The 15249-nt window shown below is 42.9% G+C and overlaps 1 protein-coding gene across 1 annotated transcript in view; it reads left to right on the top strand.

Annotated features, from left to right (window-relative positions):
• LOC139295840 (LHFPL tetraspan subfamily member 7 protein) overlaps window positions 1–15249 on the top strand; it is an 84684-nt gene that overhangs the window by 19753 nt on the left and 49682 nt on the right. Inside the window, exon 2 of the mRNA XM_070918103.1 lies at window positions 3600–3738. Within this exon, the coding sequence (XP_070774204.1) occupies window positions 3600–3738 (139 nt within the window). The remainder of the gene's footprint in view (window positions 1–3599; window positions 3739–15249) is intronic.

Below are 15249 nucleotides of genomic sequence, written 5' to 3'. Positions count from 1 at the left end.
ATAACCTGAGATGGCTACCTTCCAAATCAAGTTTTCAGACTGCAGCAAAGCAAAAGACAAAGAGATTAAGACAAGTCTGCCTGTCTCACTCTGTCTTCTGCCAAATGAAAACTTTTATTTCTTCCCTCCACAATTTTCCACTCTTTCAACCTCCCCGCTTTCCTTTCTGGCTCCAGCTGTTGCAGTGTCTCGTGCAGTTATTAACACATAATTACAATCTATTTAGGAAGCATCACTGAGAGGACCAGTGCTAGCAGCTCATTTTCTACTAAATTAACTTGTGCTCAGAGAGAGTCCATTCGAGGAAAGAGGCTTCCAATTTTTTTTTTCTGTATTGTCTGTAAGTAAAAGTGGTAATGATTATGAGTTTGTGTCATCAGAACAGACGCAGTGTTGGGAGCTGATTAATTGGGGAACCATTAATTTAAATTTTGGTCGTTTTCTGTAAAAATAGCTGTGTAGCTGTGACAGCCTTTATTAGTCTCTCGGGCTGTGTTTAAATGGCACACAGAAAATGTCATGTGTATAAATCTATTAGTGCTTGCAGATAATTAGGACAGAATACACACAAAGCAGCTGGATTTACAGCTTACATATCGAAATATTTAGATTTACAACCGTTTACAGCAGTGTTTTTGTCATGCATTTCTATGCTTATCTTTATTATGGGACTTAATTCAGCTGACTGCAACACCATGACGTGTCTTTTATTGTTAAGTGTGTTTAGAGTGTACCTTTATATACCTGAACATGGCCGTCCTCCCCCTCTCAAACTCCACTCATGCTGTATGAGACATGATGTACCTTTAATGTGTCACAGTGAATTGAGAACAGCAGGATGGGAGGTAGGCTGCACACTGGGAGCCCACAAGGCACGCCAAGATCAAGCAATAGAGAGAAGGGAGACATTCCTCTGCATACATGAATATCATTCCAGTGAGAGAGGAAGAAGAACAAAGAACACTGAAGTTAATGACTTTTCTGTATCTTCAATTGTGCTGCTGCGTCGTCGCTGTCCTCTTGTAGTCACCAGGTTCAAAACAAGAAAAACAAGTAGCTGTGGCTGGAGTGCCAGAGATAAGAGCTCTTAATGGCAACACGTTGTTTTCTTTGCTTCTTATGTCCCTGTTACGGAATATTAAAGCAGCTTTGATAACTATTTTTATATTAACAATGGATCACATGACTGCTTGTGTGTATGTGAAGGGCATTGCTCATACTGATCAACCCTGAGAATTACCACCCAAGCCTGCAGCTCTTCTCAGCTCTAAGGAGACTAATTGTGTCTTTTAGGTCATTGTTTTGGTTTTACGGCCGGCAACTTTACTGTTTTGGTCCACTCTCAACGCTCTCATACTGTCATCTGATTTCAGTCTCTAAAACCCACTGTATGCTGGCAGCACAGCACCTAACGGCAGTTCGATGAATTTAGCAGCTAGCTAGTGAACATAGTGTACAGCATTTAAGCTAGCAGCTAAAGAGCCAGATATTTCCCTCAAAAGTTGGTGAGGAAGCTAAAAGGTGAGTGAATATTGGACTCGCATTCATCACGTGGCCAGACACACAAATGTATGCTAATGTTGTTATGTATCTGCTATGGAGAAACAGAACGACCAAATTAGGTAAACAGAGTGTAAATATACATGAAGAACATGGCTACAGGAAGCCCAAGTTGGCAGTGTTAATACCTGTACTCACTATGAAAGTAGGGACTAAATGGTAACGTCAACTTGCTAACATGCTCACAATAACAATGCTAGCATGCTGATGTACAGCAGTTATGTTACGGTACCATGTACAGTCTTAGTGTAGTGTGTTAGCATGCTAACAGTTCCTATTTAGTACTTAACACAAAGTACTGCTGAGTCTGATGGGAAGTTCGTTTTGCAGGTATTTGGTCATAAACCAAAGCATCAGTCTAATTAACATTTTGACCTGGAAGTCAGTAGGATTTGTCCTCTGGGGACCATGAATATCTGTACAAAATTTAAATTGGAGAATTCATCTGTCTGTTGTCTCCTGGCTAATATTAAAGCTTCCATTAGTTAATATCCCAGCGGCCATCACAAAGGAAAACAGACTGACTGTACTGCTAGAGGACTGAGAAATCATCACTGTGCTGAATAGTGATGACCTTTGAATGATAAATCAAATTAAACTTACAATCTTTCTCAAAATGATTTGCAGTAAAAATCACTTTCCAGAGGGAGTTATTCTTAGTCCAGACATGCTCTTCCTTTGCTTCACTGCTATGGTCAAGGTGCCCTTTTGCAAGGCACTTACCTCCCAGCTGTTCCCAAGGAGCTGATGTGTGACCCAGATGTGAATGTGTGTGTCTGTGTGAATGTACTGTTTGTGTATGCGTGGCATTGGTGAAGAAGAACACACATGTTCAACAAACCTGGACAAATAAAGGTCAAAAGAATAATCATTATCATTACCACCAACATCACAGCACTTTAATATTTCCCTGCTCCCCTCGCTGCCTTTCTGCCAAACACCCAGAACAAGCTAATTAAATATTCTGTCAAGCGTGGAAATCACTCTGCTTTCATCCTTCCTCCATTCACGTCAGTCACATCAGGGACATGCATAATGACACATGTTTTAGGGCTGTAATTCCCTCGTGCATGTTAGACATTTCTCTCCGATTGCCCCCGCCTGCATGCTAATCACTAATGTGGCGCTGTTTTCTGACTCTGTTAGTGTGTCGCACTGGTCCAAGAAGGACAGGTTTTAAAAGGAGGATGTGTGGCAGCTCTACTTAAGCTGGAGTGTCAGTTTGAGAGGTTATGCAGATCAAACAGCACTACGAAGACACACAGGTTGTGGGAAACACACACACACACACACACACACACACACACACACACACACACACACACACACTCCCCCAGGGCTAACATACTGTACTGTATGGCTTTAAACGGAGCTCCTACTTGTCCAGGAACACACACTTTCCCAGGAGTCTCTCTGAGAGCAGAGCAAGAGGACAGTTTGGCACATTTATCAGTGAAAAGCCGGTCAAAACACTGACAGGATATTGTACAACTTCCTCACAACTGGGAAATTAAGTACGCTGGCTGCTTGTACAAATTTACCAGAATGAATACAGTTATTTGGTAATAGCCCATCTGAAAAGTTGTGAATGAATCTGTCGTTTGTGTGTGTGTGTGTGTGTGTAATACTGCTTCCTGCCTCCGTTTTGCTCCTCTTGTGCGGCATGTGTGTGTGATTAAGCAAAGATGTAATGAATAGGGACAGTGCCCTGTTGTTTGGCCATGGAGAGCTGTTTTCCAGCTGAGAAAGCCATTAACCTGTTTGAGTGTGAGATGCACACAATCTGACCTGACCAAAACACAGTCTTTTGGCTTTGGGAAGTGTTTTCAAATGTAGCAATGAATCATAACTCTTTGACAGGAAGGTAAACATGTACACATTTGTTTGTGGCTACATGACAGAAGCAGCTTTCCGCAGAAGAAGAATTTGCTCCCTTGTGAATTTGTGCAACTCTATGAGTGTCAATCATACGTGTTGGGTCTACTTTCATTACATAATTGCAGCAAAAATGAAATTGTTCTGTGTTTGTTTTTCCTCAGACCAGTGCGGTGCTCTGTTCAGGAGGTTGTGCTCTGCTGGCCGTCAGCTCCCTGTTGGCCATCATCACCATCTTCCTGCCCAGTGGAGGATGTGAGAGGAGGATCTGCACCCTGGCTGGATACATGCAGATGGCTGCAGGTCGGTACAGATATGAACACAGCACACTCATGCTAGATACAGACAGAGATAGAGGACGCCCTTCTCACAAATAGCTAATAAAAAATGTTACATTTTTGAACTTGTAGAGGTCCTGCATCTGTGTAAAATCCATAATTTCAGTATTGCATTCTCCCTGTGCCTCTCAAGTAGAAGACATCCTTCACTATCTCATCTTTCACCATTAAAGCCACTCTGCAACAAGCACTGATAGCGCTGTTTATTGCTAGAACTATAAAAAAGGAGCTGACTTTGTTGCCCATCAGTCAAAAACACAAAAGAAACAACTCGAGGACAGCTGCTGCTAGGCAACCAGAGTCTGCATGGCACTTGTAGGGGTGAACCGGCGAAGGGAAGGCGAGGATAGATTTAGAGCCTGCTGTAAAAAGACAATTATGCCTCCTTAACACAGGTCATTGGTTCAGGGCTACATGTGACTTATCAGGCTGCCGCTTTTCACTCAAACAGAGAAGGAGTCTCATAAACAAAGCGCGGTCTTGTCAGCGCTTGGGCTTTAAAAACCCATAATACAGCACGGCTCATGTCACTGCTCAGTGCCGGCCTTCACACTCTCGCCTTGCGCATCGGACCATTTTAATGGCGGTTGGCGTTGTTAAATGAGGGGATCCAGCTCCTGTGTGCTTTATAAAGATAAATATGCTACAACAAAATGTTTTCTTGTATGTGTTGCACATTCACATACTGCAAAAGCGGACACTTATTGTGCTCCGACTGCCTGTTTGCACTGTTTACGATATGACATAATGTAGTGTACAAACTGTTTTTTGTCATTTGACAAAGTGAACAGCAAGCCTCTTTCACAAATGAATCCAAATATATTTTTTAGGGGCTAAATACTTAAAAAACTAGCAACTCGTGAAAAACTAGTCCCCTCAGCTTTACTTTGTGTTCAGTGCTAATTAGCAAATATTAGCATTCTAACACGCCAAAGTAAGACGGTGAACATGGTAAATGTTGTACCTGCTAAACATCAGCCTGTTAGCGGTGTCATTGTGTGCATGCTAGCATACTGACGTTAGCATTTAGCTCAAAGCATCACTGTGCCTAAGTACAGCCTTGCAGAGCCGCTAGCGTACCTGTAGGCTCTATTTTCTGCCTTTGCTGAAGCTTACTTCATCTACCCACTCTGCTCTTCAGGCCGACTGATCCACAAACCCTTAATCGTTATTTTTTTCCCTTCTCCCATTTATTTAGCATCAGCAGCAATTACGTAGCCTCTATCCTTGAGAATATTGAGTAGCTAATTTAAATCCCTGCATGTGGCATTTAACTGAGCGTAATTAGAGGCTGAATTAATTTGGCAGGTTAAATCTTTACTGACAAAACAGGAACTTTCTTGGGGCATAGTTAATGGTGTGTTTAAAGTGGCGCTTATTGCTTACAGCCAGACTCTCATACCTCTCTGTCTGACTCCAGAATCAGATCAATGTTGCCTTGGGAAGATGAGAAGGAGTCTGTGGCAAAGCAAGAGTGCTGAGCCCCCTGTGGATGCGTGTGTGTGTACGCAAACATCTTTGTGTGTTATCCCGTTCTGTGCAGTAGAGCTGTGTGTGTGTGTGTGTGTGTGTGTGTGTGTGTGTGTGTGAGTCGTAGCGACAGACTTTGCTAAACGACAATGCAAAGCAAGGATCCGGGCCTTTGTTCTATTTCCAGGTCGACTCTTGTCTAGATAGACGGAGGTTTCACTGAGAGCCCACAAAGCCCCGAGGAGGGCAGATCAGAAGAGTGTTTGTTTTCCCAGCGTTGCAAGTGTGTGTGTGTGTGTGTGCTTGTGCGTGTGCATTGAGAGCGTGCCACCAAAGAGGGCTGATAAACTGTAACATGTAGATTAAGAACAATGGTTTTCTTTGTGGCGTGCATATTATCAGTGTTGTTTTTGAAGGTGTGTGTTTTCTAGCAGATTGGGAGAAATGAACTGCTGAGAGATGCCGCTTGTCTACTTTCCCTTTGCAGATAAAAGTGATGCCTGTTTTGATCCCCGTGTTTTCGACAGGCAAAAGAGATGTCAGAGTGTGTGTGTGAGAGTTACTCCACGTATGACAGCTGAAAGTCATTAGGAGGACAAAAATAAAGAGAGAAATCCTACAAAGTGAGGACATTTTGTTGATCCTAACTTCTTTCAGGGGTTAGGATTAAGTTTAAGATTAGCATGAGGTAGGAATATGTTTAGATGAGGGTAAAGGCTAGGGTCAATTTGAAGCAGTGTTTTGAGAGGTTATTATTTCCTGTTGGAACAGACTTCTGAAGCAAGATATAATGCAAGGCGGGGTTGTTCAAAAGTGTAAATCAGTGAAATATCAGATAAGAAGGGAAGGGCCAGTGTGCTTGGACCTGGAATGTCACAGTTTTACTGGGTAGAAAGTTTGTATCATCACCTGTATTATCACATGTAAAACTGGCAATAGGTGAATCTAGATCTGATCTAGATACATTCAAGAGTGAAATTATGACACTGACACTGAGTACTTTTATTTTACTAAATATTTCATTATCCACTGTCATCATTCAGCCCTAATTAAGGGTAAAAGTCACAGCACCTTCAAATGTGCTGGCTGCCAATAACTGCAGAGATAGAGCAGGATTTTTCAAGTACCTGAGCCTTTTTCTCAGCCATCTGCAAACCCCTTTCTACCAAAACGTGGACATTATTCAGACTGATGAATATAAACACAAGGAGTCTGCACTCATAACCAAGCTGCAAGACAGCACGAACTAGAGGCTGAATCATTTTCTCTTCTGAACTGTGGTCATGTACAGCCCACCTCCAGAACAGACACTTTCATCTACAACATCTGCTGTATCACTGCTGCTGTTACACAGCTAGAAGGTGGAGGTTCAACCCATGAATGTTTGTACGTTCTTTTCAAAGTAGAAGCTCAGAGCCTCGTGAACAATTTTGTCATGTCTTGCTCTATAAACACACACTTGCAACACACACGAGGGCTGTGCTGAACCAGGAAAAACCTTTTTCGAGGTGAAACTGCCCGGCTCTTTCTCAGCCTCGTGGTCCCACGGGTGAAGTCCAGAATTAGATGTGAACTTGCTAACCCTCCGCTGGTTCAGCTCGGCTCTCCATCCAGCGGTTCAGCTGCTGCGCCGCCGAGCACTGCCTCCATCAATGTTTTACGCTCTGAGAGAGAGGGAGCCAGAACATTTCTGTGTGCTAAGGCGGTGAGCTTTTTCTCCCGTCATGCATATTTCATCGGCCTGTTCTTCTTAGTGGTCAGGATCCATTGGATTGGACGGCTCTTTGGTCGGGCGGTGTGTGTGTGTGGAGAGAGTGAACAGACCGGAAGACGTGCACAGACACACACTTTACAGGGTAAATAAATACATACAAGCATTACTGCACATTAAAGACACACAAACGTAGCATTTTATTTCAGTTTCTACGCAGCACAGATCTGAGTAACGGTAACTTTACATTTCATTCTCGCAGTCATTCAGCTCATTTTACTCTGACGGAAGCAGCTGAACACTACATTGGGGTTTCGTCGTGGTACAACGCTCAGGCAGATTCTCGCAGAGCAGTTATCTGTTCAGGGCTGAAGACATGTCACACTCGGCTGAGTGTACAAGCACTCGCTGCACATACAAGCTTAATCTCAGCTGTTCTCCTGCAGGGTTATAGCCGTATTAACATATGGAGATTATCTACATTATGTGCTTACATAAAATGTGCTGGAGATTTTATTTGCTGCATCGATTGCCTGTTGTTTTCTCTTTTTATTGATTCGGCTACCACTGAGTAGTATTCCAGTTCAAAAACATTTTTTTTAGTGTGAAAATTGTTCTCGAATTGCTCGGGTTGAGGATTGAAAGGGATACGCCTGAAGCTGTGTGTTTCTGCTCTTGAAAGTAACGTGAACCACAGTGTATTTCTTTTTTACCTGTGCACTCGCCGATGTTTGTGTTGTGGTTTTTCATTGTTACATGGAGAGATAAAAGGAGGGAAATGGCACTCAGCAATAAATGCGGAACCACTTTCCCCTTTTTTACTAGCTCATTAATTATTCTCAACCCCCATGTTGGCAACCTCTGATTTAGAGCAGTATTTGATGAGTGTGTGGAGAGACAGGTTAAATTGCACTTGGGAAACCAACCTCTTTGTTTTACAACGTCAGCAACAGCTAGATTATTCTTCTGATATCTGCAGATATCACAGGGCTTTGTTTGCGCTACAGGACGGTATTTAAATCAAAACCGTGACACTTTGGCTGCCCTTGGCACTGAATGAACGGATTTTGCAGTCGCAGCACACTGAATGAAAATGACGCTGTGAAGGAATGTTATCATCTGCTCAGTGGACAAACTTTTGGCTGAAAAAGGTTTCTAATTTGCAGCTAAACTCCATCCAACCCCAGCTGTACCTGGTGAATATTTCCCTTTGAAGATTCCCTCCGTGCAGCCCTCTGAAACTGTGCCTTCCTGTTGCATCCCCATCACAGAGAGTCCCTCAGTGTTCTTTTCCCCCGACCCTGGCTGCTTGGGAAAGGAAAGGCGATGTGTATTCCAGTGTGTTCCCCCACGCATGCACACACTCTCACATCCAGTTTCATTGTGCTGATGCTGAGGAAGCCCGGCCTGCTGTGTCAGCGTTCCCTTGGGCAAAGCAGCTATGCAGATGTCCTCTGAAGCACGGTGATGAAAATAGGAAGTTGCTTTGATCAAAGCACCTGCTGTGTTATTTCAGTGCTGCTGTCGCTGGAGCCCATATGGTACCTGTGCCAGCTGTCAATCACCTCTCAGATACAGATGAATACATTTTCCATATCAGGCTGGATTAGAGTGGCAGACTCTATTAGCAGAATGTGTCCCTCCAACAATTAAATTACACTTAGTGAGTTTTTCTTTCATCACCGCGTGAGGAAGGATGATTGGACCATCACTCATGTCACCATTAGTATTCTGAATCGTTGGAGAAAGTCTCAGACTGAGTGAGAGAACTTTCTTTTTTAGAGAGCAAACATCACTGAAGCATTGTTTGATTATCTCAGCCATCTTTGAACTCCTTCCAGCTGCCTCCAGGCACAAAATGTAGCCGTTCCTCTCCAGTTTTCCACATTTCTGTGTGATGGGAGCAACTCTGGGTCAAGCGCCTTGCTCAAGGATTCCTCGCCAGCCGTTGATTTGGAGTGTTTCATTTCTGCTCCGCCCTCCAGGCTGCTTCCTTCTCATTTAATATGCTGTGTGTCTGAGAGAGTGTGTGTGTGTGTGTGTGTGTGTGTGTGTGTGTGTGGAATAAATCCATGCTCCATTTTTTCTGACCTGTCACTCCTCCAACTTCCATCCAATTTTTTCTTTCATCCTTTTAGCTCCTCTCCTCTCGCAGAGTATTCCCTGTAAGCACGTCTTTATCACAATCAGCACCCCGAACCTCTTTTTACTTGTTTGCTGTCGATAACTGATATTTCATGCTGTTTCATCATGAGTCGGCCGGCTCGAGGCACTCGCACACCTCAAAAGTACGTTCTTGCAGGGAGAACTCGTTCACCACCGAATCCCACCAATCGGCCAAAGAAATCAGACACAGAAAAGTCAATTTAGCTTCTACACACAAGCGCCTACTCTGTTTTGTGTGTCTTTGTGTGTGTGTGTGCTGACAGGATGTGACCCAGTTTAGATGCAGTGTGGTGCTGACATTGTAACCTCTTCACCTGTGACTCACGGCACGCCGACAATAGACATTAATCATAGATGTGCATCTCGTCAGTCAGTGTTTGTGTGTGAGTGAGTCACTTTTTTGTCTAATCAGAGCTGCATTTTGCTCTTGTTGTTGACAGTAATGTGATTGGTCACATGTCACCATTGCTGCCTCATGCCCCCCCCCCTGCCCCCCGCCCCCTGCCCACACACATGCAGCAATCCGAACATTTTCTTCTTTGGTTTGTGCTCCAGTTGAACAAATCTCATTAATTAAACAGGGCAGGAGCAGATTTACACAGAAATCATTAATATTTACTGGAGAAACACTACACAGCCGCTCCATCTGCAAACTTGACAAAGCATTTACAAACATGCGACATGTTTGATTCATTCATTAATACGTCTGGCTGCTGTATCGCAGCATTTCTCATCACTGCAAATGTACCCTAATGGATAAACTAGGCCTAATGTCTACTTATGAATCAAAGCTGCTGTGTGAGTGTGTATTTGTGTATGCTAAGCTCACTCATTGGTCAAATCTGATGTCTTCTGTAATTATGAGGTGGCACGGCTCGGCTCGCTCGCTGCTACATTACCCACAAAAACCACAGTAATTGCCCCAACAGTCAATTAGTCAGACTGTAATTAAGACTGAACTTTCATCCCGTCCAATTCATCTATTTTGTTTTAATTCACCGGAGAGCGCTCCTATAGACTTTGTGTTGAGGCAGCCGTCTGAGATCAACAGTTTTTTTAATCTATCTTTAATGTTGCCTTTTGAAAGCACGCCTGAGCTTTGATATTTTTCCTCCTCATCAAATGTGAAGAGGCAAGAATACCAGTGTGTTTCAGAGATTTTCCCTCCGATACTAATGTTCTTTACAATATTAATTAACCTTCCCTATCTTCTGTGCATGCTGGAAACCCTTTGATTATCTCTGCTTCTGCACACACACACACACACACACTGAAACTGTCCTAGCATGTGGTTACGCCTTCCTGAGTTGTGTCATGGTAGCGAGCGACAAATGACATGTTGACAGAGGAGAGCAGCAAGATGAACGGAGGCAGATTGGGGAGAGAGGTGGAGGAATTGCACTTTATTTTTGTACTTTTTCGCATTTGTTCTGGTGGACCGACTCGGTCCTTTCACTTCTGTCAGATGGAGAAGAACCGTCGCAGGGTCCAAAACACGCTCGGCTGTTTCTTATACCTTTCCTGTCTCCTTTCTCTTCCTGCTCCTCTGTCATCCTGCCATGAAAGCCCCGTCAAACACACACACACACACACACACACACACACACACACACACATATATACACGCTCACACTCACACACAAACACACTCAAAGAACTAGTGGCTATGCATATTACATGAGTCCTCCACCTCTGAAGGCCTCTTTGCTTTTTTCATTTTGCAACTTAGAGCAGAGATGATGAGGTGGAAGCCAGATCCTGCACTTGAGGGCTGTTTCCTTTCTTTACTGTGGAAACCAAAAGCTGCTGTTTATGGGAAACCTGTGACTTAAAGATGCTGCGTGCTGCAGTTTAAAACACCTATGTGTTGTTCAGTAATATCCTGGTGTATTGACTGTAAACACCTGAGACCAGGAAATTAAGGAAATCCATTGCCTGCCACTGATGTGCTGGTTTTCCTCTGTTGCTTTCTTCTCCCCTCTCTTCACGTTGCTCTGCATGTCTTCTCCTCGGCTTTACAGAAGACGTTACACATGTTGGTGGGAATATTTCAACAGCAAGCTTTTCCTTTTTTGTGCCTTAAATCATTTTTGACAAAACAATATCTCAAGTTCACTTAGATCCAACAAACTGGACATTTTTGCAAAGGCAACACAATTGTTAGCTGGAGGTGTGTGCGCCATGGTAACGCTGGTTTCTGCAGTGAGGAACAGGAAGCACCTGTGCTGACTCTCTATGTGTGTGCTATGGATGTTTGACTAGTTTTTACTCAATCTAAGTAGATCTCGACGGTCGCTGGTTACAGTCACGCTAGCAGACTGGCTCAGTCATGGTCCCAGTAATACAACTCGTATGTGCGCGCGCGCACGTCTCCAAGGAATTCCCACTAGCGCCTGTTGGATGCGTACAACAGCCAGGATGACTCATTGTTGTGTCTGTGGCTGTTGGATTGCAGCTGCTTTATTCCTCCACACCGGGCCCTCAGCCGTAAACACACGCACACACACTTGGATGAGCATTTATGTGTGTGTGTGTGTGCGCGCGCATGTTTATACGTGCTCTCCTTTCAGTTTCATTTCTCTTATGTCGTTTTATCCTCTTCCCTCTCATGCAGTGATTGATCCTCTGCTCAGAGGCTTCTCTTGAGTGCGCAGTGATGAGTGAGAGCTTGTGCCGCGTTGTCGTGTTTTTGTTTGTGCCATCTGTGTTGTTGGGAATTAGTTTTTGTAGGCAATATGAAGGGTTGAGACCGCTGGTGCCTGTCACACACACGCGCACATACACCATGATTGATTAGGCAATGCTGCTCAATTGCCATAGCTTTGCTTGTGTTTATGACTTTCTCATTTGCATGAGGTAAATAAATGTGTTAGCTCTGCTAAGTGAATTAAAAATGCTGCATCTGAGGGTTGTGTATAGGTGTGTGTATGCTTACCAACCTATTGTGAATTCCTGTGCATGCTGTATGAAATAAAGAACAAAGAGATTTCAGCTCTTGTCATTCACAGTTAAGCAATGGGAAAACAAAGTCAAAAATCATTCTCTGTTAATGGAATAGTTTGACATTTGGGAAATATGCTTATTCTCTTTCTTGCCGACTGTTAGATGAGAAGGTTGATACCACTCTCAAATCTGTCCATCAGATCAGAAAAAGTAGTGAAGCATAAAGACTGGAAAGAGAGGGAAACAGTTAGCCTGGCTCTGTCTAAAGGTAACAAAGTCTATCAGAACATCCAAAGCTCACTAATTAACATGTAATATCTCATTTGTTTAATCTCTTCGTGAATCGACTATGCCAGGCTAGCTAGTTGCTAAGTTATCTAACTGCTGGTCGTAGCTTGATATTCATCCCTCAAACATGAGGGTACAGAATAGTGAGAAAATATTTGCTTAAATGTAGCAATTACTGGTAATGCTGTGCACACGGCTGATAAAATGTACACAAAATCAGAAGAAAAAATAATATACTGCTCTGAACTAGCAGGGACTATTTTCACTGTATGTACAGTTGCTGGTCTGCACAGATGAAAAGGGAAGAACAGGAAGAACAGTAGCGATGGAGGACATGTTTGTGCTTTCAAGTGTCTGCAGCAAAGGCAGAGAGAACAGCAGAGGGAATATTTTCTCACAAGGACATCAGTAGCAGCAGAAGGGCGGCTGGGGACTGACTGCACATTCACAGTCAGCTGGATAAGAGCAGATATCAGGTAGATCCTGTGAGGATGTTGACGAGCGAGTGGGCAGAGTGACCTGCTTTCGCAGGTTTATTGACCTTTTCACTCTGGACATTTAACGAATCCCACCAGTGTGATCTTTGAACTGTGAACATCTGTTTTATATTACATATACTATAGCAAATATAACATACATAACTATGCTATGCTATACTAAACTATGCCATGCTATGCTATACTATGCTATGCTATAATAAACTATACTATGCTATGGTATGCTATGCTATTATATATTCAAAGTCTGTGAGATAATCATGTACATTGATGCAGATGATCAGAGGTAGAGCTTTTTTAAGAGCAAGAAGAAGACAGGACTGACGGGAAATCTTTAGTCTCAAACACAAACTAAGTCTGTCCCCTGAGGACAGTAATGAATCACTTTGGTCTCTATAAAAAAGATTTTGCACTCAGTGGATGTTTGTTAGTTTATTGCTGTGGTTATTTTTAATTTGATGCTGATGTTGCTGTGTCAATAATAAATGCAATGAAGCTACACCCGGTCCAGTCCTGATCCATCGCATGTATGCTGCTGCAACACTGGATGCATTTGCAGCAGCATGATGGATCTCAAACACACACTGGAATGTTTTTATTTATGCATTACTTCTGTTTATCCATGCATCTGCACCTCTGGAGTTTGATCCTACAAATGCTGCACTTTGTGTTGTGCAGCATTTGTATTCATCCACAAATCACAGAATTTACATGATAACAAAAAATGGCCGACATACAATGTGAAGAATAGCGTTAGTTCAGGCACTGAGGTCGCACTTGTATTACCGAAGACAATTGGCATCAGTTGTTTCATTCATGCTTCACAATCACCTGACTCATAACGTCCAATCATATTAATGGTAGAACCTTTTCTGCCAAATCTAACTGTATAACCACTTGCTATTGATTGTTAGTTCCTGAAAGCATGTGTATCTGACTGAAGTAAATAACAGTTTCTTTACTATGTTTAAGTAGGATAGCTTCATCTGTTGCTTGCTCAGTCAGAAAGGAGCTTATAATGCACCACTCCTTCTCCGATGTGGAGCTGATGTGATGGACACACAGCTGCTCTCAGTGCTTTCACATGTTCAGTATGTGAAAGTGAGACACGTCTGTCTGTCCACTCAGACTACAGACTACAATATATTACACCAATGAAAGACGGCTGGCATGTGTTGAGATTATGGAAGCGAACTGACCTGGGAAAGTGTGTGTGTGTGTGTGTGTGTGTGTATTTTGAGGTGCTCCTTTGGGCCGTGATTCAGTTTCTAACATACCACTCCATCTTTGTAAAAAAAAGATGGTACCCACAGGTGCATGCTTCCCCCCTTGACACACACTGCATACCTAAAGGTAGAGAGAGAGGACTCCACATTCCTGTCTTGACCCCCCCGGGCCCCTCATACAGTTGGCATCGTGCCTCCTTAAATCAAGCACACACTCTTTCACTGCCCTCTTCCTCACACAAAAAGGCAGGTAGACCTATGGGTGAGCTTACACACATACACAAGCAATGTTCGCACTCTGTCAGGATTATATATCACACACACACATATGCACAGACACACACGCGCGCATACATATGCCTTTGTTGTCGGACCTGAAGATGTGTATCTCTGGCTTTGCGGAGGAAGAGGATATGATATGTGCATCGCTCTCTGAGGTTATTTGTAAGCAGCTATCATAGCTCACCATGAAGGTGGAGATCGGATCAGTATTCTGGGACACACACACATGCGCACACAAACGCACTCATAGGTGTCGTAAAAGCAGTCAGTTGTGGACAGTTCTTTCTCTCTACATCAGGTCCAGACTCTCATATTATTCTGGACCTGTCTACATGTACACACAACCACCCACCCACACACACACACACACAATCTATTGATTTCATCGATCATTTTTGTAATGAAATCTGTCCTCGTGTTTTTCCCCCGCTGATCTACTTGTCCCATGCCATCGATCTGGAGTTCTAGGTGCGCGTGAAGATGTTTAACTTATATGAAACTGACATGCGGCCTGCAGTATGGATTAGGAAGCAGATCATGCCTCATGTCTACTATATTAAATTGGAAAATAGCTTTATTTTCTTGTGACAGCTACATATGTTCAAAATTTACAGTAATTTTTAGTAGTGCTATGATAGTAGCTTAATCAAATTGTCGTGACAAAAAATAAATAGATTTTTGGATATTGATTAATTGTTAGTCATTTATCTTTTTAAAAGTACCACATATTTGCTAGTTCCAGCTTCTCAAATGTGAGGATTTCACATATTTTCTCAGTTTTATATAATTGTAAATTGAATATATTTGGGGATTGGACTTTTACTTGGACAAAGCAGCTTTTTGGGCTCTGAGAACTTGTGATAAGCATTTTTTTAAGCAATTAATTTAGATAA

The sequence above is a fragment of the Enoplosus armatus genome, chromosome 13 (genome assembly GCF_043641665.1).
Source record: "Enoplosus armatus isolate fEnoArm2 chromosome 13, fEnoArm2.hap1, whole genome shotgun sequence".
Classification (NCBI taxonomy): domain Eukaryota; kingdom Metazoa; phylum Chordata; class Actinopteri; order Centrarchiformes; family Enoplosidae; genus Enoplosus; species Enoplosus armatus.
This window is presented reverse-complemented; position numbering and strand designations above follow the sequence as displayed.